The 26,021-nt window shown below is 42.5% G+C and overlaps 1 protein-coding gene across 1 annotated transcript in view; it reads right to left on the bottom strand.

Moving 5' to 3' along the window:
• The window catches only part of LOC118362157 (ral GTPase-activating protein subunit alpha-2-like), a 224,811-nt gene that overhangs the window by 184,222 nt on the left and 14,568 nt on the right, over positions 1-26,021 (bottom strand). Inside the window, exons 2-3 of the mRNA XM_052486145.1 lie at positions 5,287-5,397; positions 1,633-1,682 (exon numbers count right to left, since the gene is read on the bottom strand). Coding sequence (XP_052342105.1) covers positions 1,633-1,682; positions 5,287-5,397 — 161 coding nt within the window. The remainder of the gene's footprint in view (positions 1-1,632; positions 1,683-5,286; positions 5,398-26,021) is intronic.

The following is a 26,021-nucleotide window of genomic DNA, read 5'->3' as shown; positions in this document are numbered from 1 at the left end:
GCTATACTCATGGTATTTCTGTTTAGTAAAGAATACTTTTTTTTTAATCTCCCGAGTGTAGTCCAAATTCAGTTTGGCTTTGGCTGCTTTAAGATGACTCCAGGAGGTGCTGTCTAGGGATTGTTTATGTATTTTTTCACAGCATTCCAGCTCCCTCTCAAGATCTAGCCTGTGTGCTTCCATTGCTTTTTTCTTAGAGGAAGCATATGCAATTAGATGACCTCTTAGTGTGGCTTTAGCAGCGTCCCACATTGTGGCCGGAGAAACAGGAGAATCTTTGTTTGTCTTGTGTGTAGTTGTCTATCCATGTATTTACCAATGTATGGAACACTTCGTTTGATAGCATGGAGGTGTTGAATTTCCAGCTCTTTGACCTCGGGATGTTTTTGCAGAGGTCAAAGCGGAGGTGGACAAAGGCGTGATCTGAAAGTGCTATAGGTCTGATTGTACATGTGGCTGAATTTATGAAACTCTTTGGGATAAAAATGTAATCTATACGGGAGTAGGTGTTATGGACATTAGAATAGTATGTATAGTCCATAGATGAGCTATTATTCTCTCTCCAGATATCTATCAGTCCCATCTTTTTAGTAAGAGAGTTCAACATCTTTACAGATCTAGGATTTGTGGTGGGGACTTGAGATGATTTGTCTAGGGTTGGGTTAAGGGTACAATTAAAATCTCCGGCCACCACGCCAAAGGAGACAATGCTCATTGAACAGGGTTATAATTTTTGACATGAAGGCAGGAGTATCTGTGTTAGGGGCGTATATGTTTAATATAGTAATTGGTTGACCATATAGTGACCCAGTTATCAAAATAAATCTCCCCTCCGGATCAGATATGTTTTTGTCAATTATGAATGGAACATTTTTATGGATAAGTATGGCTGTGCCTCTACTGTTTGATTTGAAAGATGAGAAATACACCTGTCCCACCCAAGCTCTGCGGAGTTTGGCATGTTCAGCATCACAGAGGTGTGTCTCTTGTAATAGCGCGATGTCTGCTTTTTCCTTTTTAAGAGCACATAGTATCTTTTTTCCGTTTTATTGCATGCCCTAGACCATGGCAGTTCCATGTCAATAGATTTAAGGTACTAGTCATCGTCATCGAGCAGTAATCGAACTTTAGTGCAAGTCATCGCTGGGTAAAAGTGGATAGTAATTACAGCTGCGTTCACATAAAAGGAAAATAAATGGTGTACATATGTATTGCAATTTGATACTGTGATTTTATTGCGATTCAATATTCCAAACATATTGCTCACCATATGTCTGCTGCAGAGGGACAAGAGATAAGTGCTGAAAACATATTGGTTCCCTATTTAAAAGGAGATGGAGAACAAGCTATGCAAGTACAGCAAAGTAGCGCAGAAATAATATTGTGTTATTGTCAAAAAGATAGATCATCAAATACAATATCCCGGTATGCAACTATCGTTTTCCCCACCACCACTAATTAGCACCATGGAAACTGTGTTGGCCCCTCCCCCCAGTAACAAGCAGAGTTGAGTAAACAGGTTGAAGGCTGTAACCCCAGAGACAGATCTGATCCATGTCTACGGCTAGAACTGTCACTAGACATCAGACAGAGAATCATCATCATTCAGAACAGAAAGGTACAGCAACTTACTTCAAAAATAAAGAGGATAGAGTCCAGCTCCTCCCTCTGAGATTTGTTCCCTGAAAGAGAGAAGAGACCATTTAAATGTCACTCCGTGACAAGAGTCACTGACTCAAAGCCACAAGAGGGTAGAACATGTCAGTTGTTGCTTGTTAGGGGAGGTAGATGTTGCTTGTTAGGGGAGGTAGATGTTGCTTGTTAGGGGAGGTAGATGTTGCTTGTTAGGGGAGGTAGATGTTGCGTGTTAGGAGAGGTAGATGTTGCTTGTTAGGGGAGGTAGATGTTGCTTGTTAGGGTAAGTAGATGTTGCTTGTTAGGGGAGGTAGATGTTGCTTGTTAGGGGAGGTAGATGTTGCTTGTTAGGGTAAGTAGATGTTGCTTGTTAGGGTAAGTAGATGTTGCTTGTTAGGGTAAGTAGATGTTGCTTGTTAGGGTAAGTAGATGTTGCTTGTTAGGGTAAGTAGATGTTGCTTGTTAGGGTAAGTAGATGTTGCTTGTTAGGGGAGGTAGATGTTGCTTGTTAGGGGAGGTAGATGTTGCTTGTTAGGGGAGGTAGATGTTGCTTGTTAGGGGAGGTAGATGTTGCTTGTTAGGGGAGGTAGATGTTGCTTGTTAGGGGAGGTAGATGTTGCTTGTTAGGGGAGGTAGATGTTGCTTGTTAGGGTAAGTAGATGTTGCTTGTTAGGGTAAGTAGATGTTGCTTGTTAGGGTAAGTAGATGTTGCTTGTTAGGGTAAGTAGATGTTGCTTGTTAGGGTAAGTAGATGTTGCTTGTTAGGGTAAGTAGATGTTGCGTGTTAGGAGAGGTAGATGTTGCTTGTTAGGGTAAGTAGATGTTGCGTGTTAGGAGAGGTAGATGTTGCTTGTTAGGGGAGGTAGATGTTGCTTGTTAGGGGAGGTAGATGTTGCTTGTTAGGGGAGGTAGATGTTGCTTGTTAGGGGAGGATATGCAAAAAACACATTTCCATTTCACACCGTACACCTGTAAAGGTTACCCACTTGTACACACAGTGAAACAGCACCCACTAATTATGTTTTATTTTCATCCATAAAATACATTTCAACATTGGGGTTTGGAAACTGCCACTTCTTCCTACAGTTTCTTTATTTGGGGCGGCAGCGTAGCCTAGTGGTTAGAGCGTTGGACTAGTAACTGGAAGGTTGCGAGTTCAAACCCCCGAGCTGACAAGGTACAAATCTGTCGTTCTGCCCCTGAACAGGCAGTTAACCCACTGTTCCCAGGCCGTCATTGAAAATAAGAATATGTTCTTAACTGACTTGCCTGGTTAAATAAAGGTAAAAAAAAAAAAAAAAAAAAAATGTTTTAACCCTTGTTATAAGTCCAGCATCTGCTTTTCATTCAGATCACTTTTGTAAGTCTTAACTGATCACAACACTGGGGATGTCAGTTCTGTGTTACAAGGAAGTGAGAAACATTGACTTGGATAAGAGCTGAGGGTAAGCGTAGTAGGAAAGAGGCTCTATGGTACTTCATCATTCCAAAGCACTGACAGTCATGTGACTTTCATGAGTGTGGACTGTACACCCTTCTGTGTGTCTCTAGAACGAGGTCATCATCAAAGTATAGCCGACTCTAGTCCAGGTCAAAAGCTGTGAGGAGGAGTCGGCATTCTCCATGATGTCATCAGAACAGTGCTTTAAAGAGTAGTGAGGATGGGGAAAGTGGAGGGGGTTGATTATTGAAGGCCCTATGATGGTGCATGCATTAACCATGGAGGTTGTCAGCCAGGACTCACAGTGAGTGCAGGAAGGGGACTTGAGGAGAGGATTACATTACAGAGCCTATGCATTAACCGACAGACAGACAGCAGGGGGGAGAGAAGTCTGGTTCAAAAACAAGCCCTGGCTGTGCCCTACCCTCCAAGCACTTGTGTAGATCTGAAAGAACAGGATAGGTAGGCTATAAGCAATATGGTAGTATTGACGTGTAGCTCCACCTTGCCCCCCTGGTAGGTAAATACAGTCCATTTTCTCTGGGTTCGATAACGGGCCAGATCAAGCTCTTTTTTGTTCTACTCTCCTCCTCTCTGACTGTATTTACCTAGAGTACATGTCTCTGTCTCAGAAATCCTGTACTAGATCTATTTCTTCACTGAAGGAGGAGTGCCTCAGAGTAAGTGTGGCTGGTATTGACAAGACTGTTGTGAGAAGGAGAGGTTTCTGGGAAATCTGAGCCTGCTGTGATGCACTTTCTAGGTTCTTCTATTAGGCCTGGCCCCCAGCAATATTTCCACGCTGTCTACTCTGCCACAATCCATTGTGTAGACATAGTCCTATATTTTATAGCAGTGACAGAAGATTTCAAAACATGTGACTTCATGAAACGAACGACTCTAAACCCTAAAATAATGATATTCCTATTTTTCCCCACAAATTAATTTGATGATGTAGTGCATTACTCTGAGGTTTTACACCTCATCGTGCTAGTACTCTTTTCCCCCTCTGAATGGCCCCAAATCACTGATCATTCTTTGGTTGCACAATTCAATAATTTCACCAGTAGCGGTGCGTGGGCAAAATCACCGGAGAAGCCAAGCCAGTGGTAAACAAGCCATATTACAATCTATGTTAGAGGTCAACCAATTAATCGGAATGGCTGATTAATTAGGGCCGATTTTAAGTTTTCATAACAAATCGGTAATTAGCATTTTTGGACACCGATTATGGCCGATTACATTGCACTCCGCGAGGAGACTGCGTGGCAGGCAGACTACCTGTTACGTGAGTGCAGTAAGGAGCCAAGGTAAGTTGCTAGCTAGCATTAAACTTATCTTACAAAAAACAATCAATCAATCTTAACATAATCACTAGTTAATTACACAAGGTTGATGATATTACTAGTTTATCTAGCTTGTCCTGCGTTGCATATAATCGATGCTGTGCCTGTTAATTGATCATCGAATCAATGCCTATTTTGCCAAACGGGTGATTTAACAAGCGCATTCATAAAAAAAATCACTGTCATTGCACCAATGTACCTAACTATAAACATCAATGCCTTTATTAAAATCAATACACAAGTATATATTTTTAAACCTGCATATTTAGTTAATATTGCCTGCTAACATGAATTTCTTTTAACTAGGGAAATTGTGTCACTTCTCTTGCGTTCAGTGCAAGCAGAGTCGGGGTATATGCAGCAGTTTGGGCCGCCTGACTCGTTGCAAACTGTGTGAAGACCATTTCTTCCTAACAAAGACCGTAAATCATTTGCCAGAATTGTACATAATTACGACATACCGGCGCTGTTTCGCCGATGATACATTCAGCCTCTTGCAAATTGGAGGAAATGTGTGAAACACAGAGAGACTAAAAGATGTTTTTTATTTATTTATAATTTTTGGGAGGAAGCCTAACTTAAATGTTTGGGGAAGCCTGGCTTCCCTACACGCCACTGCATTTCACTGCTGCAATGCAATAATAGATCTGAATTTATGTTCATCTAATTGGTATTGAACAGCTTAGGGAAGTAGTTGGAATGAAAACTACAACCCCTGCAGGATTGAACATGACACCGGCTCTGAACGAGATGAAAAAGCCATTAGCCAGCTAATTATACACCCTACTACTGAGGGTTGGTTACTGGAGTAGTAGCCATGGGCACAGTTTTAAACAGACACACAGGCAGCACACTATTACTTACCTTTTTGCTTTATGTTACTTTCCAGTGTAATGAAATTTTCATAGAAGATAAAATAAATCTGAGAACAGTTGCTTTCGAAGAAGGTCTTCAATTCACTCTTCTCAAAGATATCTGCAAGGAAACAGACAGAAGCACACAGTCAGATCAATTTCAACTACCCAGACGAACAAAACAAAAAGGATTATTGTTTAGTGAAACTGGGAAAAATGTAAAAAGGCTGCCATTACAGCATTAAAAATGAAAACTAAATTCCAGTGAGCCAATAATCCATAATTCTTCATGTCTCAATCAAACATATGGTGTCATACATAATCATATAGCTCAAGCATCCTTAGTGGTAACTCAATGGACACGAGGATTTACATAACAGCACACCAAGGACTTTGTGAGGAAAAACGTCATCTATAAATCAAGCTAACATGTTCTAAAGAAAGCAGTTAAATCAATGGATGAGGATGATGCTGTCTGTTTAAATGGTGTAGATCATTCAACTGTGGTCCTCAGCAGATCTAAGGGGGAGACATGCACACGGCTGAAAGGAGAATGGAATCCCCAGGAGCCTCACTGATGAGCAGGGAGATAGTGAGGTACAGGAGAGGACAGAACCATAGAATTAAAATGTAGGCCAGTGTCTATGGGGAGAGGAGCGCCATGACACATTATGTCAAAGTGACTTCATTCGCGTAAACCGTGTCCAATTACAGAATCTAGACCAACCATATTATTAGTCTTCTCTCCAATCCTTTGTAAAACACATTGTTTCAAAGATGGGTTATTTCCGATTAGTTAAAAGTGCTGAGCTGCGTACGTGTATGCGACTGCTGGCCCGGTTTCCTCTTTACTTTTTTATTTATTGAACCTTTATTTAACTAGGCAAGTCAGTTAAGAACAAATTCTTATTTACAATGACAGCCTACACCGACCAAACCCAGACGACACCAATTGTGTGCCACTCTATGGGACTACCAATCCCAACCAATCTCGACCTGGCCTTGAACCTATTGCACTCCATCTCCATAACAGATCATCCCACATCATTAACACCACAGCTCACACGACACATGGCTAAGTGCTTTTACATTATGGTGAGGTCAGCACTTAACTAATAAGAAAACAACCCAAAAATACACCCCCCCTCTCTGTTGTATTTGTTGGCATGCTAAACATGAATGGTAGATCAACAAGTGACAAAGATGACTAAAACGCACATAGATCTGTGACAAGGCTCGACTGACTTTACGGCAGTCATTATTTCCCTATTAGAATGTCAATCCAGAATCAGGCTTGGTATCAATCACAAAACCTTTCTCTTCCGTGCCATGTCCCCTATGATGAGAACATTTAACAGGGGCAGACTTCTTCCCTCTAATTGAGCAATTAAGATTCACCTTCTGTTCGGTCTCTCCTGCGCCTCAGTTCTGTTCAATACACCCTCTTTCACCACCAGCCAACTGGATGGGGACCAAACACAGCCCAGATAGTCTCCAGTAATTGGCTCGGGCGGATGGCTGGCATTTGTATCCAACCAACCACCGTGGGACAATGCCAGTCTGTCTGGTGATTTATGTTAGCCCACAGATTAAAGCAGAGATACAATGAAGAATCATACATCCCCCTGTAATAACATTTGAACTTGTGTTCCATGGATCTCGCCCACAAGGCAAATAACAACGGCCATAATAGAATACATGGACCTGGATGAGACAGGAGCTGGTCTCGTCCTTTGTTCTCAGGTTAATCTGATTGCAGCTCTGATCTGATTGAATCTGAATATTGAATAAGGTCTGGTATTGGCACATTCATCACAAGCGTCTGCAACCGAGTGGAATTGCAGCACCACATGCAATGCAATATGTGCAACGCAGGGCTAAATATAAACCATAATAACAACAATGCCATCATACTGCAGTATTCCCAAAAGTATAGATATTGGCAGCAAAAACACACAGTAGCACCTGAACACTGAAATGTAACTGCCCTTAACGGTGTGCCAAGAACAACATGGCCGAGCATGGCGGATAAGTCTCCTTCAAAAAAAAGTGTCATCTTTTTTTTTTAAGAACACAATCCTCTTAATAAGGCTGGATTACGGGTCAAATAGGAGGGACATTTCATTCAGACTCCATTAACACTTACTTACTAACATAATACTAGTGCTGGGAATTGCCAGGGACCTCATGATACGATAATAACGCGATACTTTGGTGCCGGTACGATATGTATGCGATTCTCACGATTGCGATTCGATACTGTGATTTTATTGCGATTCGATGTTCTAAACATATTGCTCACCGTACGTCTGCTGCAGAGGGACAAGAGAGAGCCATGAGAACTAGCTTTGATCTATAACAGTCATGGAAATACAAGTGCTGAAAACAAATTGCCTTCCTATTTAAAAAGAAGGTGGAGAACAAGCTAGGAAGGAAAAATATCACCGTTTTGGTGCAGGTACAGCCAACTAGCGCAGAAATACTATTGCGAGTCAAAACTATATGATCAAAAATAATATTATCACTACATAATACCCTATCCTGCACACGCCGGCACACTAAGCACTTTTGAAATGTTGTGATTCATTGAGTGCATGATCTGTGATGAGAGTGATGTGTGAGCTTGGGTACTGTGTATCTCTCCCTCTCTAATGGGTAAGGCTCAGATGGAGCTGATGGCTCTCATACGCACTTTGTGACATCTGCTGATTTTATTGATTGAATTTGATTGATCCAGCCCAGTCTCAGTGAGTAGGATACAAAATGGCCCTTCAAGTCTGCCACCAATTTTTTTTTTTCAGTGTGTATGTGGGGTGGTGTGTGTGTGTGTGTGTGTGTGTGTGTGTGTGTGTGTGTGTGTGTGTGTGTGTGTGTGTGTGTATCAGCTTGTAACAAGACCCTACTGCACTACGCTTGTTTAATGCAAGCCAAGCCCCTGCAACACCTCTCGCTCTATATCTCAATATCCCACTCTCCCAGAGGCAACACTACATTATATATTCTTTCTCTAACACCTCTTGATAGTATATGCCATGCTGGTGCTGGTGCAGACAGTCACTGAGCTAATCCCACACTGCTTTTAGTTCATACCACCCTGTACACTTAAACACACACACACTCAGCCCATCAATATAAAACGCAGTCTGTCTTACAAGACAAAATAATCAGGGCCAGATCTAGAAATCACAGCCCCAGTATTGAGCCAGAAAAATTGTTGAGTATTTTAACTAGCCTTTCAATCTACTGTTCACCTGAATAGCTTACAGGCCTAATAACCTTGAGTTAAAAATCCCAAGGGCTACTCTGAAGACTAATCACACACTTTAAAAAGGGGGCTTTCAAACCCAATTAGTTTGGAGTGGAATGATTTTTTTCTTCTAATTCTGGTGCATTTCCCCCCTTAGTTTGGTTTGTTTGCACTGGTGTAAAACACCATCCTCAATTGGAGCCCACTAAACAACACACCGTGGTTCACTCAAAAAGGGTGGTCTGGGTCAGATTCCATTCGTACCATGGTGTGGTTCGCTGCAGGTTAGAACGCAGTCGGTACCAAACACAGGTAAATAACTAGAGATGTGTAGTATTATCGGTTGTTTGACTGCGAGCCTTTAATGAAATGCACACAGTAGCATAACCTGATATCTCTGAAACATTCTGAGTATAACAGAGCATGTATGAGCGCAACCGATTCAGATTAGGGGAGATGGCTGCTATGCCAGGGATATACAGTAGGTTACTGTATAGCCAATTCATGTCACAGTTAGAGCGGCATGTTGTGCGAAGGCCAAAGTGGAAGTAATATGAATATTGGGGCAAGTGATACTTCATGATAATCATAGATGGATTTAATGTGAGAATGTGTCAAATGATCAAATGACTAGCATGGACACTTGGTTTTGTTTAGGATTTTTTGTTCATTTGACAAATGTGAAACCAACCAGACCAAATGGAGAAAATAAAAAGACAATGTAACAAATAATTGAACTCTGATTTGAACTAGGTTTACAGCTGAAAATGGTGTGTAAAATGCCCTAACTGCACACTGCACACCACACCAACCGTGAGGAGGTCCAGTGAGGGAAGCAGATGGTACTGGGTCTGTACCGAGGGCCCAGGGCCCAGGGAAGGCTCTTATCTCAGCCTCTCACATGGTCCACTTTTCAACACTGCTGATTGTGTTAGAGCGCTTCCTGCCACTCAGGAAAACATGTTGGCTCATCAGCAGCAGTAGCCACCAGCTAACCCACCAGTCTGCTGGGGGAGGAGAGAGGACCAGCAGACACCCTAAGGGAAGGAGGGAATCAGGAGGGCTTGGAGGTCGTGCGTGCGTGTCTGGTAACAGAGAAAGTGTGAAAGAGAAATGAATGCACAAGTGCAAGCAGAGGGTCAGTGGTCAGCTGGTAAGGCCATCCCCAGGTCACTTCCTCCCATATCCCTGATTCAGTATAGCACCGACAGAGATGCTCACCTCACTTCGAGTTCTTAGGAAACTATGCAGTATTTTGTTTTTTATGTATTATTTCTTACATTGATACAACAGGAAATCTTAAGTCTTATTACATACACCCGGGAAGAACTATTGGATATAAGAGCAACGTAAACTTAGCAACATTACGACTAGGAATACGACTTTCCCGAAGTAGATCCTCTCTTCGGACCACCACCCAGGACAATGGAGCTAACTCCAATAGGTGATCCAAAACAAAGACGCCTCAGAAGGGTTGGACGAAGCATTCACCTGGCCAGGCTCCGTAGCGTGCACATCGCACACCGCTCCTGAGTATACTACTAGCCAATGTCTAGTCTCTTGACAACAAGGTAGATTAAATTCGAGCAAGGATTTCCTTCCAGAGAGACATCAGAGATTGTAACATTCTCTGTTTCACGGAAACATGGCTCTATCGGGATGTGTTGGCCATGTCTTCCTCCTGGCTACCCCAACCCAGGCCAACAGCCCCGCACCCCCCGCAGCTACTTATCCAAGCCTCCCCAGCTTCTCTTTCACCCAAATCCAGATAGCAGATGTTCTGAAAAGAGCTGCAAAACCTGGACACGTACAAAATCAGCTGGGCTTGACAATCTGGACCCTCTCTTTCTAAAATTATCCACAGCCGTTGTTGCAACCCCCATTACCAGTCTGTTCAACCTCTCGTTCGTATCATCTGAGATCCCTAAAGATTGGAAAGCTGCCGCGGTCATCCCCCTCGACAAAGGGGGTGACACTCTAGACCCAAACTGTTATAGACCTATATCCATCCTGCCCTGCCTATCTAAAGTCTTCGAAAGCCAAGTTAATAAACATATCACTGACCATTTCGAATCCCACCGTACCTTCTCCGCTGTGCAATCCGGTTTTCGAGCTGGGCACGGGTGCACCTCAGCCACACTCAAGGTACTAAATTATATCATAACCGCCATCGATAAAAGACAGTACTGTGCAGCCGTCTTCATCGGCCTGGCCAAGGCTTTCAACTCTGTCAATCACCGTATTCTTATCGGCAGACTCAACAGCCAGTCCTCAGACTGACCGACTCACTGCTCTGCTCTCCGTCTGCTCAAATCCCTCTAACCAGACTGTGGCGCGTGACAGATGAAGTGCACGGTGAGGCACGGGAATATTCCTCACAGAGGAAGGGAAGTCTCAAGAGAAGGACCTGGCCATCTTCTAAACAGACAATTCAGTACTATTGATCTGCTGTTTACACAGGTGAATTTCAATGGACCCCCTTTTCACTGTGAGTGGTTTTGTGTGTTTGAGTAGGGCTCAAGTTGGCTTCAGGTTGAACCCCCCCACTCAACGTTCCTCTCAGTTCTCCTGTCGCTGTGCCAACGGACGCAGAACCATTTCTGCAGGCCCTGGGAGTGCAGGGGGCTGGTATTGTATCCTATTCCTATCCTTTACACAAAACACAAAACCTGTGTCCATGCTATGCTCAGACACTCCTCCGCTCCTACAGGATGAACACAGAGCTGAGCTGCCTGCCTGGGGAAACAGAAGGGGGAATCTGGAAAATACCAGCCATAAAGCTGTCATCTCTACACGGTGCTATTATGGAAGATAGATATGTGAGGAGAGATGTTTTGTTGTTTCACTGTTGACTGGAACAAGAGGAGAAACGCTGTTCCGATCATGCTGCTTCCTGCTATTACTTCTCAGAGAGCTCTCTCTGTTTGTGGAAGTGAGCGAGTGCCAACATTTCACAGATCCCGACACACAAGCACCTCTCTCAGTATAATGCAGGAGGGTGTGTGTGTGTGTGTGTGTGTTTTTCAGGGAGCCCGCCAAGTTCAACAGCAGAGAACAGACCTGGGGTCAATTTCCATTCCAAACAGTTACATTTGTAATTCCACTCGGCCAATCTCTAATCCGCCTCAGCAGTTCAGACACAGAGCGAATGCCTTCTATCTTAAATGATAATAGTACTGTTGCGGTTTACTGAGTCACTCATTTAAGTATGGCCAACAACCAGAATGGGTCATATCCCAAAGAAGGACATTTCACCGTATACTGTACATACATTAATATGTTATGAACAAGTGTCATTAGCTACTAGCATGATGCCGACGGAGATGGCAGCATCGCGACTAGCTCTTAGAAGACTTTGCAGTATTTTGTTTTTTAAATGTACAATTTTTTACATTATTAGCTCAGAAAATGTTATGTGTCATTACATACAGCCAGGAAGAACTACTGGATATTAGAGAGGTGAACTACCATTATTATGACCAGCAATACGACATCTCTGGAGCCGATCCTTTGTTCACTCTCCCCAGAGCAATCAAACTTATTCCAGAGACCGATCCAAAACCTCGCCGGCGGAGGAGAGGCACTAGAGGTGGCCTGCTGGTTCAACTTAGGAGGCGCGCACACCACCCACCGCTTCCGAGTATATTACTGAGTATATTAGTTCAGTCTTTGGATAGCAACGTTGATGAGCTTCGAACAAGGATTTCTTTCTAGAGAGACATCGGGGCCTGTAACATACTTTGTTTCACGGAAACAAGGCTTTCTCTGGAAACTCTATCGGAGTCAGTAAAGCCAGCAGGATTCTCAGAACATTGCGCAGACAGGAATAAATATCTCTCCGGGAAGCAGAAGGGCGGAGGGGTCTGTATCATGATTAACGAATCATGGCGTAATTCTAGGAACATTCAGGAACTCAAGTCATTTTGTTCGCTGACCTAGAATACCTCACAATTAAATGCCGACCACGTTATCTCCCAAAATAATTATCTTCGGTCATCGCCACGGCCGTTTACATCCCACCTCAAACCAAAACCTTGACGGCCCTCAAAAGAACTTCACTGGACTTTATGCAAACTGGAAACCACATATCCTGAGGCTGCATTTATTGTAGCTGTGAATTTTAACAAAGCAAAACCGAGGACTAGGCTGCCGAAATTCTATCAACATATTGACTGTCCTACTCGCGCTACTAAGAATCTCAACCATTGCTATTCAAAACATCCGGAACGCTTACAAGGCTCTCCCCTGCCCTGCTTTCGGCAAATCTGAGAACGAATCCATTTTGCTTCTCCCGTCCTATAGGCAGAAACTCAAACAGGAAGTGCCCGTGCTTCGTACAATTCAACGCTGGTCTGACCAATCGGAATCCATGCTTCAGGATTGTTTTGATCACGTGGACTGGGATATGGTCTGGGTAGAGTACAAAAATAATCTAGACGTATACACGGATACAGTGACTGAGTTCATAAGGAAGTGTATAGGAGATGTAGTACCCACTCTGACTATTAAAACATACCCTAACTAGAAACCGTGGATAGATGGTAGCATTCGCGCAAAACCGAAAGCGAGAACCACCGCATTTAACAATGTCAAGGTGACTGGTAATATGTTAGAATATAAAGAGTGTATTTATTCACTCCACAAGGCATTCAAACATGCTAAATGTTTAAAAAAAAATTATAAAGTGGAGTCGTAATTCAATGGCTCAGAGACATATGTGGCAGGGACTACAGAAAATCAAGTGTCTACAAAATTAAAACCAGCCACGTCGCTGAGACTGAAGTCTTGCATCTGGAAAGGCTAAACATATTCTTTGCATGCTTTGAGGATAACACCGTGCCACTGACGCGGCCCGCTACCAAGGACTGCGGGCTCTCCTACACCATGGCCGACATGAGTAAAACATTTAATCGTGTTAACCCTCGCAAGACTGCTGGTCGAGACGACATCCCTAGCCACATACTCAGAGCATGTGCAGACCAGCTGGCTGGTGTGTTTACGGGCATATTCAATCTCTCCCTACCCCAGCATACCCCAGCATGTCCCTGCATGTCCCCCCCACATGCTTCAAGATGGCCACCATTGCCTTCTTGGGTACTGGAACAAAGGTAACTGAAATAAATCACTATTGCCCCATAGCACTCACCTCTGTCATCATGAAGTGCTTTGAGAGACTAGTCAAGGATCATATCACCTCCACCTTACTTGCCACACTAGACCCACTTCAATTTGCTTACCGCCCCAATAGATCCATAGATGATGCAAGGGACTATAAAACGTTTGGGAACCACTGACTTGTTAGATATTACTGCACTGTCGGAGCTCGAAGCACAAGCATTTCACTACACCCGCAATAACATCTGCTAATCACGTGTATGTGACCAATACAATTTGATTGAAATAGAATTTCCTCACTACATGCAAATACAAATGGTTCTGAATCTCACCGGTAGAAACGGGCCATCTACATTTCTTGTTTGTAACCAAACCTCCATATCCAGAATTCATAGCAATTTCAGGATGAAATACCACCCGTCGAGGTGGAGCCATTTGAGAATGGGTATCAACAGGTAGCTAACATTACAACAACTGGGTCAAAAACAATTATAAAGTTAAGTCATGGCATGGTGCTCAGTACCTAGATGTGAAAACTACAAACAAGCACAGGCTGCTGGGGTAATATTTAAATTGCTTAACTTACTAAGAATTCAAGCAGAGGTAGTATAGCTAACGAACTACATTTGTTTATCTAAGACAAAAATGTTTATAAATAGGCTAAAAAGTCTACTGTAGTTCTCTGTATTATGGAGGTTTAGTTGATTGTTTATGCAAGAACTGAAGTCTTAAATTGGAGAAAAGCAGAGTTTTTAGTAAGGAGGGCATAGTGTAGGTGGGTGAGCGACTGGTGTCTGTTGGGAGGGGTATCGTGTGGGAAGGTTAGCCAGCATGATCTATTGACACGAGGGGGATGGGTGGATATAATACCTTGTATTTGAAACAAAGTTGTAAAATGTTGGCTAATCAGACATGTGTATGTCCTACAGACTAATCCTGCTGCCATGAAGACGACCTTGACACCAGCTTTAGTAGTACAGATCCCGTAGATTCATTGGACGAAAGCTTTCAGCTGGAAACAAGCTCAATATCTGTTGTGTTATTATTATCTATTATTGACTCATCACATACGCTGCTGCTACTGTTTATTATCTATCCTGTTGCCTAGTCACTGTATTTCTAGTTATATGTACATACTGTGCATTCGAAAAGTATTCAGACCAGTTGGCTTTTTCTACATTGTTACGTTACAGCCATATTCTAAAATGTACACACAATTTTCCACAATGACATAGAAAAAAAATCTGGTTTTTAGAAACTGAAATATTACTTTTACATAAGCATTCAGACCCTTCACTCAATACTTTGTTGACGTACCATTGGCAATGATTACAGCCGCGAGTCTTGTTGGGAATGTCAATACAAGCTTGGCACACCTCTATGCGGGGAGTTTCTCCCATTCTTCTCTGCAGATCCTCTCAAGCTCTGTCAGGTTGGATGGGAAGTGTCATTGAACAGCTATTTTCAAATATTTTCAGAGATGTTCGATCGGGTTCAAGTCCGGGCATTGTCTGGGCCACTCAATGCTTAGGGTCGTCCTTTTGGAAGGTGAATCTTCACCCTAGTCTGAGGTCCTGAGCAGGTTTTCATCAAGTATCTCTCTGTACTTTGCTCCGTTCATCTTTCCCTCGATCCTGACTAATCTCCCAGTCCCTGCCACTGAAAAACATCCCCACAGCAGGATGCTACCACCACCATGCTTCACCGTAGGGATGGTGCCTGGTTTCCTCCAGATGTGGCGTTTGGCATTCAGGCCAAACAGTTCAATCTTGGTTTCATCACACCAGAAAATCTTGTTTCTTACTGTCGGAGAGTCCTTTAGATGCCTTTTGGCAAACTCCAAGCGGGCTGCCATGTGCCCTTTGCTGAGGAGTGGCTTTCGTCTGGCCACTCTGCCATAAAGGCCTGATTTGTGATGCTGCAGAGATGTTTGTCCTTCTGGAAGGTTCTCTCATCTCCACAGAGGAACTATGGAGCTCTGTCAGAGTGACCATTGGGTTCTTGGTCACCTCCTTGACCAAGGCCCTTCTTCCCGAATTGCTCAGTTTGGCTGGGCAGCCAGCTCTAGGAAGAGTCTTGGTGGTTCCAAACTTCTTCAATTTAAGAATGGAGGCCACTGTGTTCTTGGGCACCTTGAATGCTGAAGACATATTTTGGTGCCCTTCCCCAGATCTGTGTCTCGACATAATCCTGACTTGGAGCTCTACGGATAACTCCTTCGACCTCATGGCTTGGTTTTTGCTTTGACATGCACTGTTAACTGTGGGACCTTAAATAGACAGGTTTGAGCCTTTCCAAATCATCTACAATTAATTGAATTTATCAAAGGTGGACTCCAATCAAGTTGTAGAAACATCTCAAGGATGATCAATGGATGTACCTGAGCTAAATTTCGAGTCTCATAGCAAAGGGTCTGAATACTTATGTAAATAAGGTATTTTTTATTATACATCTACAAACATGTCTAAAAACCTGTTTTTGCTTTGTCATTATGGGGTATTGTGTGGAGATGGTTGAAGAAAAGCTAAAATTGATTAAAAATATTGTTAAGGCTGGAACGTAAGAAAATGTGGAAGAAGTCAAGGGGTCTGAATACTTTCCAAATGCACTGTAACTTCCACAATTACCTCGTACCACTGCACATCGACTCGGTACCGAGTATATAGCCAAGTTATTGTTACTCATTGTGTATTTATTATTACTTGTCTATTATTTCTCTATGTTCTCTCTGTATTGTTGGGAAGGGCCCATAAATAATCATTTCACTGTTAGTCTACACCTGTTGTTTAAGAAGCATGTGACAGATCCAATTTGATCTTACTCAGAAGTGGAAAAAACTGCATGGGGGTGGCAAGAGCCAAATTGTGTAGTCGAAGTCCAAGGTCATGAAGTTCTTCCAGACCAACTGCCAATGCCCAAGAACATTCAGGGCCCTGCCTGGAACATTAATCCAACACAACATCCATATTCAGTTCGACTGATGTATTATATCACAGAATGCCTAGTATGCTCACAACTGCATTGTTGTATAGATATTGCTAGTTCTTGTACATACTGCATGTACAGTGCCTTCAGAAAGTATTCACACCCCTTGACTTTTTCCTAATTTTGTTGTGTTACAGTCTGGACATAAAATTGAGATTTTGAGTCGCTGATCTACACACAATAACCCATAAAGTGGAATTATGTTTGGAGATTTTTTTCTATTAAAAAAAATATATATATATTTTTACAAAAAAAAAAAAGGATTCAACCCCTTTGTTATGGCAAGTCTAAATAACTTCAGGAGTAAAAATGTGCTTAACAAGTCAGATAAGTTGCATGGACTAACTCTGGGTGGAATAATGGTGTTTAACATGCTTTTTGAATGACTACCCCATCTCTGTACCTTACACATACAATAAGGTCTCTCAGTCGAGCAGTGAATTTCAAGCACAGATTCAAAGACAAAGACCAGGGAGGAATTCCAATGCCTCACAAAGAAGGGTACCTATTGGTAGATGTGTAAAGGAAGCTTGAAGAAAGCTTGTTCAACCTGTACAGAATAAAAATATTCCAAAACATGAATCCTGTTTGCAATAAGGCACGAAAGTAAAATTGTAACACATTTGGGAAAGGAATGAACTCTTGGTACTGAATACAAAGCACTATGGGGCAAATCCAACACATCACCGAGTACCACACTTCATATTTTGGGCATGCTTGTCATCGGCAAGCTCTATGGAGTTTTTTAGGATGAAAAGGAATAGAGCTAAGCACAGGCAAAGTCCTAGAGGAAAACCTGGTTCAGTCTGCTTTCCAACAGACACTGGGAGACAAATCCACCTTTCAGCAGGACAACCTAAATCACAAGGCAAAATACACACTGGAGTTACTTACAAAGCTGACGTTGAATGTTCCTGAATTGGCCTAGTTATAGTTGTCTTAAATCTGCTTAAAAATATGTCAAGAAATGAAAATTGCTGTCTAGCAACGATCAACAACCAACTTGACAGAGCTTTAAGAATTTTACAAAGATTGGGCAAATATTGTATAATCCAGGTTAATCAAAATATATGGCTGTTTTTCTTTTTTTTCTCTTTGACATTAGAGTATTGTGTGTAGATCAGTGATAAAATAAATAAATAAATATATCCCATTGAAAAGGTTATTGGGTATGAATACTTTCTGAAAGCACAAAATATAAAATGGAGTTTGACACTGAGCGAAGTGAATAAATTATTCTAGGTCGGACGTTTACATACACTTAGGTTGGAGTCATTAAAACTCGTTTTTCAAGCACTCCACAAATTTCTTGTTAACAAACTATAGTTTTGGCAAGTCGGTTATGACATCTACTTTGTGCATGACACAAGAAATTTTTCCAACAATTGTTTACAGACAGATTATTTAATTTATAATTCACTGTATCACAATTCCAGTGGGTCAGAAGTTGACTGTGCCTTTCAACAGCTTGGAAAATTCCAGAAAATTATGTCATGGCTTTAGAAGCTTCTGATAGGCTAATTGATATAATTTGAGTCAATTGGAGGTGTACGTGTGGATTTATTTCAAGCCTGCCTTCAAACTATGTGCCTCTTTGCTTGACGTCATGGGAAAAATCCTAAAAATATATATATATATATATAAAATAGACCTCCACAAGTCTGGTTCATCCTTGAGGGCAATTTACAAACGCATGAAGGTACCATGTTCATCTGTACAAACAATAGTATGCAAATATAAACACCATGGGACCACGCAGCCGTCACACCTCTCAGGAAGGAGACGCGTTCTGTTTCCTAGAGATGAACGTACTTTGGTGCGGAAAGTGCAAATCAATCGCAGAACAACAGCAAACAACCTTTTTTTTTACCTTTATTTAATTAGACAAATTCTTATTGTCAATGACGGCCTATCAACTGCCTGTTCAGGGGCAGAACGACAGATTTTTTTTACCTTGTCAGCTCAGGGATTTGAACTTGCAACCTTTCGGTTACTAGTCCAACACTAACCACTAGGCTACCTGCAGCTCCACCTTCACCTTGTGAAGATGCTGGAGGAAACAGGTACAGAAAGTATCTACATCCACAGTAAAAACGAGTCCTATATCGACATAACCTGAAAGGCCAATCAGCAAGGAAGAAGCCACTGCTTCAAAACTGCCAGAAAAAAAAGCCAGACTACTCTTTGCAACTGCACATTGTGACAAATATTGTACTTTTTTGAGAAATGTCCTCTGGTCTGATGAAACAAAAATAGAACTGTTTGGCCATAATGACCATTGTTATGTTTGGAGGAAAAAGAGGGAGGCTTGCAAGCCGAAGAACACCATCCCAACCGTGAAGCACAGGGGTGGCAGCATCATGTTGTGGGGGTACTTTGCTCCCTGAACAACTGGTGCACTTCACAAAATAGATGGCACCATGAGGCAGGAAAATTCTGTGGATATATTGAAGCATCTTAAGACATCAGTCAGGAAGTTAAAGCTTGGTCGCAAATGGGTCTTCCAAAAGGACAATGACCCCAAGCATACTTCCAAAGTTGTGGCAGAATGGCTTAAGGACAACAAAGTCAAGGTTTTGGAGTGGCCATCACAAAGCCCTGACCTCAATCCCATAGAACATTTGTGGGCTGAACTGAAAAAAAACCTGACTCCGTTACACCAGCTCTGTCAGGAGGAATGGGCCAAAATTCAACCTACTTATTGTGGGAAGCTAGTGGAAGGCGACACAACATGTTTGACCCAAGACAAACAATTTAAAGGCAATGCTACCAAATACTAATTGAGTGCATGTAAACTTCTGACCCATTGGGAATGTGATGAAAGAAATAAAAAGCTGAAATAAATCATTTCTCTCTACTATTCTACTACTACTATTATTCTGACATTTCACATTCTTAAAATAAAGTGGTGATCCTAACGGACCTAAGACAGGGAACTTTCACTAGGATTAAATGTCAGGAATTGTGAAAAACTGAGTTTAAATGTATTTGGCTAAGGTGTATGTAAACTTCCAACTTCAACTGTTTGTAAAAGAACATCAAAAACAGTTTAGTCATCCAGCTCTTCTTGGAAAGAGGAATCAGAAGCAGCCATTGTAATTATTTAGCTAGCCATCTCAGTTAGACAGTGCACGGTCACATAGCTACCGTGAACCTGTAGAAACTAGTAACGCCCCCGTTTGGAAAGGTCTACCTTCAAAAGGTGGGAACACAATTGGACAAGGAAGTAGGGCTCCCGTCAGGGTGTAGTCTTTACAAAGTAATGGAAAATGAGGCAACCTAAATATCCTGAAATGTCGTGGCAGATTGGACTTGTCTCAACGATGTTCCTATGTCTCTATTGAAGAAGGACAACCATATCTAATCGCTGCTAGCGAGCAATCGACGAACCACTAAGACCACAATAATTGCTATAAAACATTGCTCCATTCATTTTTAGAGCAGACAACAGGCAATGACATCATCGGTTGAAATCTCCCGGCGCGAAAATGCTAAAATATAGCTATGGTGCATAATTATGTCTGAAACACCTCTTGTCACTCATAATTACACATAATTATGTAGAGAGACTGGGAAAACACCCCAAATAGTCTACTGAAGTTTCCATTTAGGATGTGGACTACCTAATTAGGTCTTCTGGGTTAAACTGAGGCTCTCACACATTGCCCACTTCCCAGGGATTCATGCAATACCAGACTACTGTGTGATATGCCTCTGGGCAAAGTCAACTAGGCCAGAGACCAACCAAATACATGCTGATTTTGTTAGAGTAAGTGAATTGGGTGGAAAGCCTGTATTGTGGACAGTATAAACTACTGAATGTTTTGTGCACTTTACTGTAACTACATCACATGTTCTAATTGATTAACGTTCAACTTTGAGAGTGCACCGTCTGGCGTGTGCATTAGGCCCAGTCCACAGTGTTGAACTGGTGAAGGTCATCTAGTCGTCTGAAGCCAATGGATTATTTACACTGTACTGTAAAAACATCCAGACACTTGGCTAACAGCTCCCTGACCTGTTCAGACTGAAACACTTCCTGTAGGCATATAATGACAAGAAGTAATTTACTGTAGAAAAGTGTGTCAAATGTTCCCTAGCTGCAGGGAGCTAAATGTTTGCCGTTCACACTGCATGGAGTCATTAATATCCTACGTTACACTCATACAAGAGGACCTAGTCAATCAGCTTTTGATCAGGCAGACTGAAGGGGACTCTCATAGGCATACATTTTGCTCTGCCTCTGCTCTGGCAGGAAGATTGGGCTACAGGCCTAGCACTGCAGGTGCAGCACACCAGTGGCAATTTAGCTGGATCTGGTGGGAGAGAGGGAAGAGGAGGGATACAGAGAGAGAGAGAGAGAGAGAGAGAGAGAGAGAGAGAGAGAGAGAGAGACAGCAAAGAGGAACAGGAAAAATAGGGATGAGGGAGAGAAAGAGGCTGCCTCTGGCACGAGGCTAAGAGAGGTCTTTAACCAGGCTAAGATGCCTGAGGGGCAACAACACAGAGCTGAGGAGATGTGGGGTAGCCTGCTAATATGGAAACAGATGAATGGATGCAGGGTTAGCTAGCGACCCAAATCCCATATCACTCTGGCCTACACACTCGGAGAGAGAGAGAATAAAGAGACTAGGGAGAGGGATAATTACATTTTTAAAAACAGCTCTCTCAGATACTGTGGTTTTGTTTCAGTGCGGAGGTGCCTGGGGCCATGGAGAGATGGATGAAAGAGAGACCCCCCATTGGAGGAATGTAGGCTATGCAGCATGCACTGTGTCACTAGGCAGGCCAGGCAGCAGTGTGCTGCAGTTCAGTCACTGTGCCACTCACTGCCTCTCTCACGGATACCTAGAGCAGTGCCCTGAATCTGCAGTCAGCGGTCTGTCTAACTAACACAGCCACAGTGTTCTCAATTAGGATTATACACCCTACATAGCAGGCACCTGTTCTCTCACCCCAGTCCATCCACAGCAGCCACCGACCCAATGGGGGACATCAGTAGGGCACAGCAGGCTCTTCATCCTCCTCCTTATCTACCTCTTATCTACGCCAGCCACTCTGAGTGTGCCAACCGCTAATCAAGCCTAATCTCACCACCGCCACAGCACAGATGCTGCGACAGCTCAGCTATTTCAAAGAAGCCAACCTGCGAGAAGCCAGGGAAGTGTCTTAAAACACAACAAACCTCCAATCAGTCAGCCAAGCGAGCTCGGAACTCACTCCACAGCCCTCAGAGCAGAACTGAGTCGCTGACTTTTGACCATATTAAGAGGAGGTTAATGATACATCTAATGATAAATCCAGTACTAGGAAGCAATGGATGCATAGCAGGAACAGGCTCATTCAGAGGCCTTGATAACACACAGCTGCTCCCACCACCAGTGAATGAACCAGAGACACCACGAGCGCAGCACTGAAGGCCACGGAGCCGTCAATCATAATTCATCCTACTGAGCCAAATGTGTTTCCCTTATGAGGTCAATGGAAGTCCATTCACCAGGACTGACACTATAGACTGATGCATGGAGCTGCTGAGCTTATAAAGCACTCAGTCTGCACTGCAGACAGCCAGCGAAGGGCAGGTCATAGTAACGTACAGGACTCTCAGAGCTAGTTTGGCACGGTATACCGAAACCTCGGTACTTTTCCGATACCAGAACATGAAAATCGGTTCGATACTAGAATTTGTGTTACTGTCGGTACTTCTGTCAAATGTTTCTCAGGTCGTCTACTGATTGAGAGAGGATCAAGTCTCTCAATCAGTGCAGATGTCCACTTATAGCACTAGATCACCGTGCCTGCTCCACTTACTCATTGCTAGCTCTAGCCTGTCAGGAGAAACCACTGAACTCACTGGGAGCCTGGGCTGCATCACCACTTATGCAGCACAGAAGTTGAAACTCTTGAATAATGAAACACTGTTGAAACTTAAATTACTGTTCCCAAAACAATGTCCAATACAGGCTAGAACACTTTAGAATGTAAGAAGATACCGGTAGCTTTCAGATTTGTAGGCTAACTTTCCTTGCAAGCTTACAGCTGAAACAAACATCAATTCACTACCCTAGTACCTTGTTTATGCAAACCATAATTCAAATATTGCTGATTACAAAGCTGATTGAATAAAGCTTTTGGGGACATTCAGTTCGTCACCCCACCTTACGTCTCTCCCAGTCAAGATCATCTTAGCTCGAGCCTCAAATTGACTGTGAATGACATCATGGGTCTTAAAGAGACCATGTGCACTTCTATAAGAGAAGAGATTGCTTCTTCCATGCAAATGTTGTTGATCAGTAAAATAAAAGAACAGATAGTTTTTCCATCGGTTGTCTCATGAAATCACCCAAAACAAGCTAAATAACTCAATGCATTCACACACACTTCTCTCTCGTACCGAGACAGAAGCAATTTTTCAATCTCAAGGGCCTCAGACTGTTAAACAGCCGTCACTAACACAGAGGCTGCTGCCTACATACAGACTTGAAATCACAAGGCACTTTAATAAATGGATCACTAGTCACTTTAATAATGTTTAAATACCTTGCATTACTCATCTCAAATGTATACACTATATATTGTCTTGCCTATGGCACTCAGTCATTGCTCATCCATATATGTACATATTTTTTATTCCATTCCTTCACTTATACTTGTGTGTATTAGGTAGTTGTTGTGGAATTGTTAGATTACCTGTTAGACATTGCAGCACTGTCGGAACTAGAAGCACAAGCATTTCGCTACACTCGCAATAACTGCTAATAACTGCTCACATACACTGCTAACCATGTGTATGTGACCAATACAATTTCATTTATTGAATATGCATTCACCTGTATTGTGAATAGGCCTAGGCTATATCTTGATTTACCCAGTTTATTCATAGAGATTACAATTAAAATAAATGACCATTATGTTGCTATGTAGCTAACTTGGTATAAAAAATAAATAATTCAAACATCAAATTGATTGTATAATTGATTCATTAATGCATACATTCAAAAATCTAAAAGTTTAAATTATTTTAAAAGATAAAATATTTGTCTGGATCAAGTGCCATTATGTGAATGGCTAATATACCTTCTTGTTTTGGTATCGTTTTGCTATCAAGTATCATCATGGTATCGAGTATCGTGATACTAAACCTGGTATCGGTATGGAAATCAAAATGATGGTATAGTGACAACACTACTCAGAGCATGGCCTTGGCTGCTGGCAGTGTGATTTAGAACTGAGGCTTTCAAGTTAGAAGACATTAATAACAGCCTGAGCAACACACATCATCTTCTCTAAGCAGTGTATGATCAACTCCTGACCGTCAGGTTAAACCCACGGAGATCAAATCAACCTTTGTCACATGCACCGAACACAAGTGTGACCTTACTGTGAAATGCTTACTTATAAGCCCTTAAACCAACAGTGCATTTCAAGAAGAGTTAAGAAATGTTTTATTATAATAATACAAAATAAAAAGTAACACAATAACGAGGCTATACACATGGGGTACCGGTACCGAGTCAGTGTGCGGGCTTACAGGTTAGTTGCGGTCATTTGTACATGTAGGTCGGGGTGAAGTGGCTATGCATAGATAATAAACAGCGAGTAGCAGTAGTGTACAAAACAAATGGAGGGGGGCAATGTAAATAGTCCGGTGGCCATTTGATGAATTGTTCAGCAGTCTTATGGCTTGGGGGTAAAAGCTGTTAAAGAGCCCTTTGCTCCGGTACCGCTTGCCGTGCGGTAGCAGGGAAAACAGTGTATGACTTGGGTGACTGGAATCTGACAATTTTATGGGCTTTCCTCTGACACCGTCTATTATATAGGTCCTGGATGGCAGGAAGCTTGGCCCCAGTGATGTACCGGGCAGTACGCACTACCCTCTGTAGTGCCTTACGGTCATATGCCAAGCAGTTGCCATACCAGGCGGTGAAGCAACCGGTCAGGATGCTCTCGATGGTGTAGCTGTATAACCTTTTGAGGATCTGAGGACCCATGACAAATCTTTTCAGTCTCCTAAGGGGGGAAAGGTTTTGTCGTGCCCTCTTCATGACCGTCTTGGTGTGTTTGGACCATTAAAGTTTGTGGGTGATGTGGACAACAAGGAACTTGATACTCTCAACCCGCTCCACTACAGCCTCATCGATGTTAATGGGGGCCTGTTTGGCCCTCCTTTTCCTGGAGTCCACGATCAGCTCATTTGTATTGCTTACATTGAGGGAGAGGTATTTGTCCTGGCACCATACTGCCAGTTAACTGACCTCCTCCCTATAGACTGTCTCATCATTGTCAGTGATCAGGCCTACCACTGTTGTGTCGTTAGCAAACTTAAATGATGGTGTTGGAGTCGTGTTTGGCCATGCAGTCGTGGAACAGAGGCAATGGTACAGCTGCTCACTCAGGTTGGAATTCATACGTGTCCACCCTGATAAATAACAGTAGTTTACAACTAGCTTTCAAAAGCCTTGCTACACCTCCCAGGGTTGTGTGATATTGGCAGCTAAGCATATCATGCCACTGTCAGATACAATCACTCAGGTCAGCCTTAGTAGTAGCCTATTGGAATTTGCAAATCTGCAAACAATGCAGATGCAAAGTTTGGTAAGCAAATGACGGCACAAACAGCAAACCGTCATTTTTTTTTTGCCAGACTTCGCATCTGTTCTGTTCTTAAAGTAAAAGTGTTGTCAAATTTTCACTGGAAACTGTCAAAAGAGTATGTTTTTTTTTGTACACTTCGCAATCATTGGTTTTTGTTTGACATACTTTTTACAGTACAAAATATGAGTCCCAGTGGAATTGCTGTGCAAAATTAAATATGATAACATTTGACACTTCAGGAACATGAAAGGCCACATCATCAGTATTATACAACAGATTGAACCTTTGACAGACATGGTAGCAGTACCTGGCTGCAGCCTGACCTCAGGCCAGTCAGTCTGTTTTCACAGATTAGGGAGCGGCTAATCTCTGCAGTTTAGCACAGGGGAGCCGCTTAACTGGCGACTGTCACTCTTCCTCATGAGGTTGCCTTACTTAATTAACCAGGGATGGCGAGCAGCGGAAGGCGAGAGGCAAGCTGCTGCACGATCATCACTATCTGGCCACGCTGCAAAAGGACAGTATGAAGATGCTTTTTACTTTACCCCAAACACTATCCCAAAATTAAGAACAAATGGGGTAGCTCATGTTCTTGCTCATCAATTCTGAACATAGACCTAGGACTTTTGTTCTTAGCAGCATGGTCATCTATTGATTTCCCTGCAGCCCATGTGGAGTCTACTCTCCATGCCTTTCGGATTATCTCACCAGAAAAAACAAAGCAATACCCTTTAGATTTCAATGGAGATGACAACCAGGGTAGAAAAAGAAACATGAGGCTATTTACTGGGACAACACACACC

This window comes from Oncorhynchus keta, chromosome 29 (assembly GCF_023373465.1).
Source record: "Oncorhynchus keta strain PuntledgeMale-10-30-2019 chromosome 29, Oket_V2, whole genome shotgun sequence".
Taxonomy (NCBI): Eukaryota; Metazoa; Chordata; class Actinopteri; order Salmoniformes; family Salmonidae; genus Oncorhynchus; species Oncorhynchus keta.
This window is presented reverse-complemented; position numbering and strand designations above follow the sequence as displayed.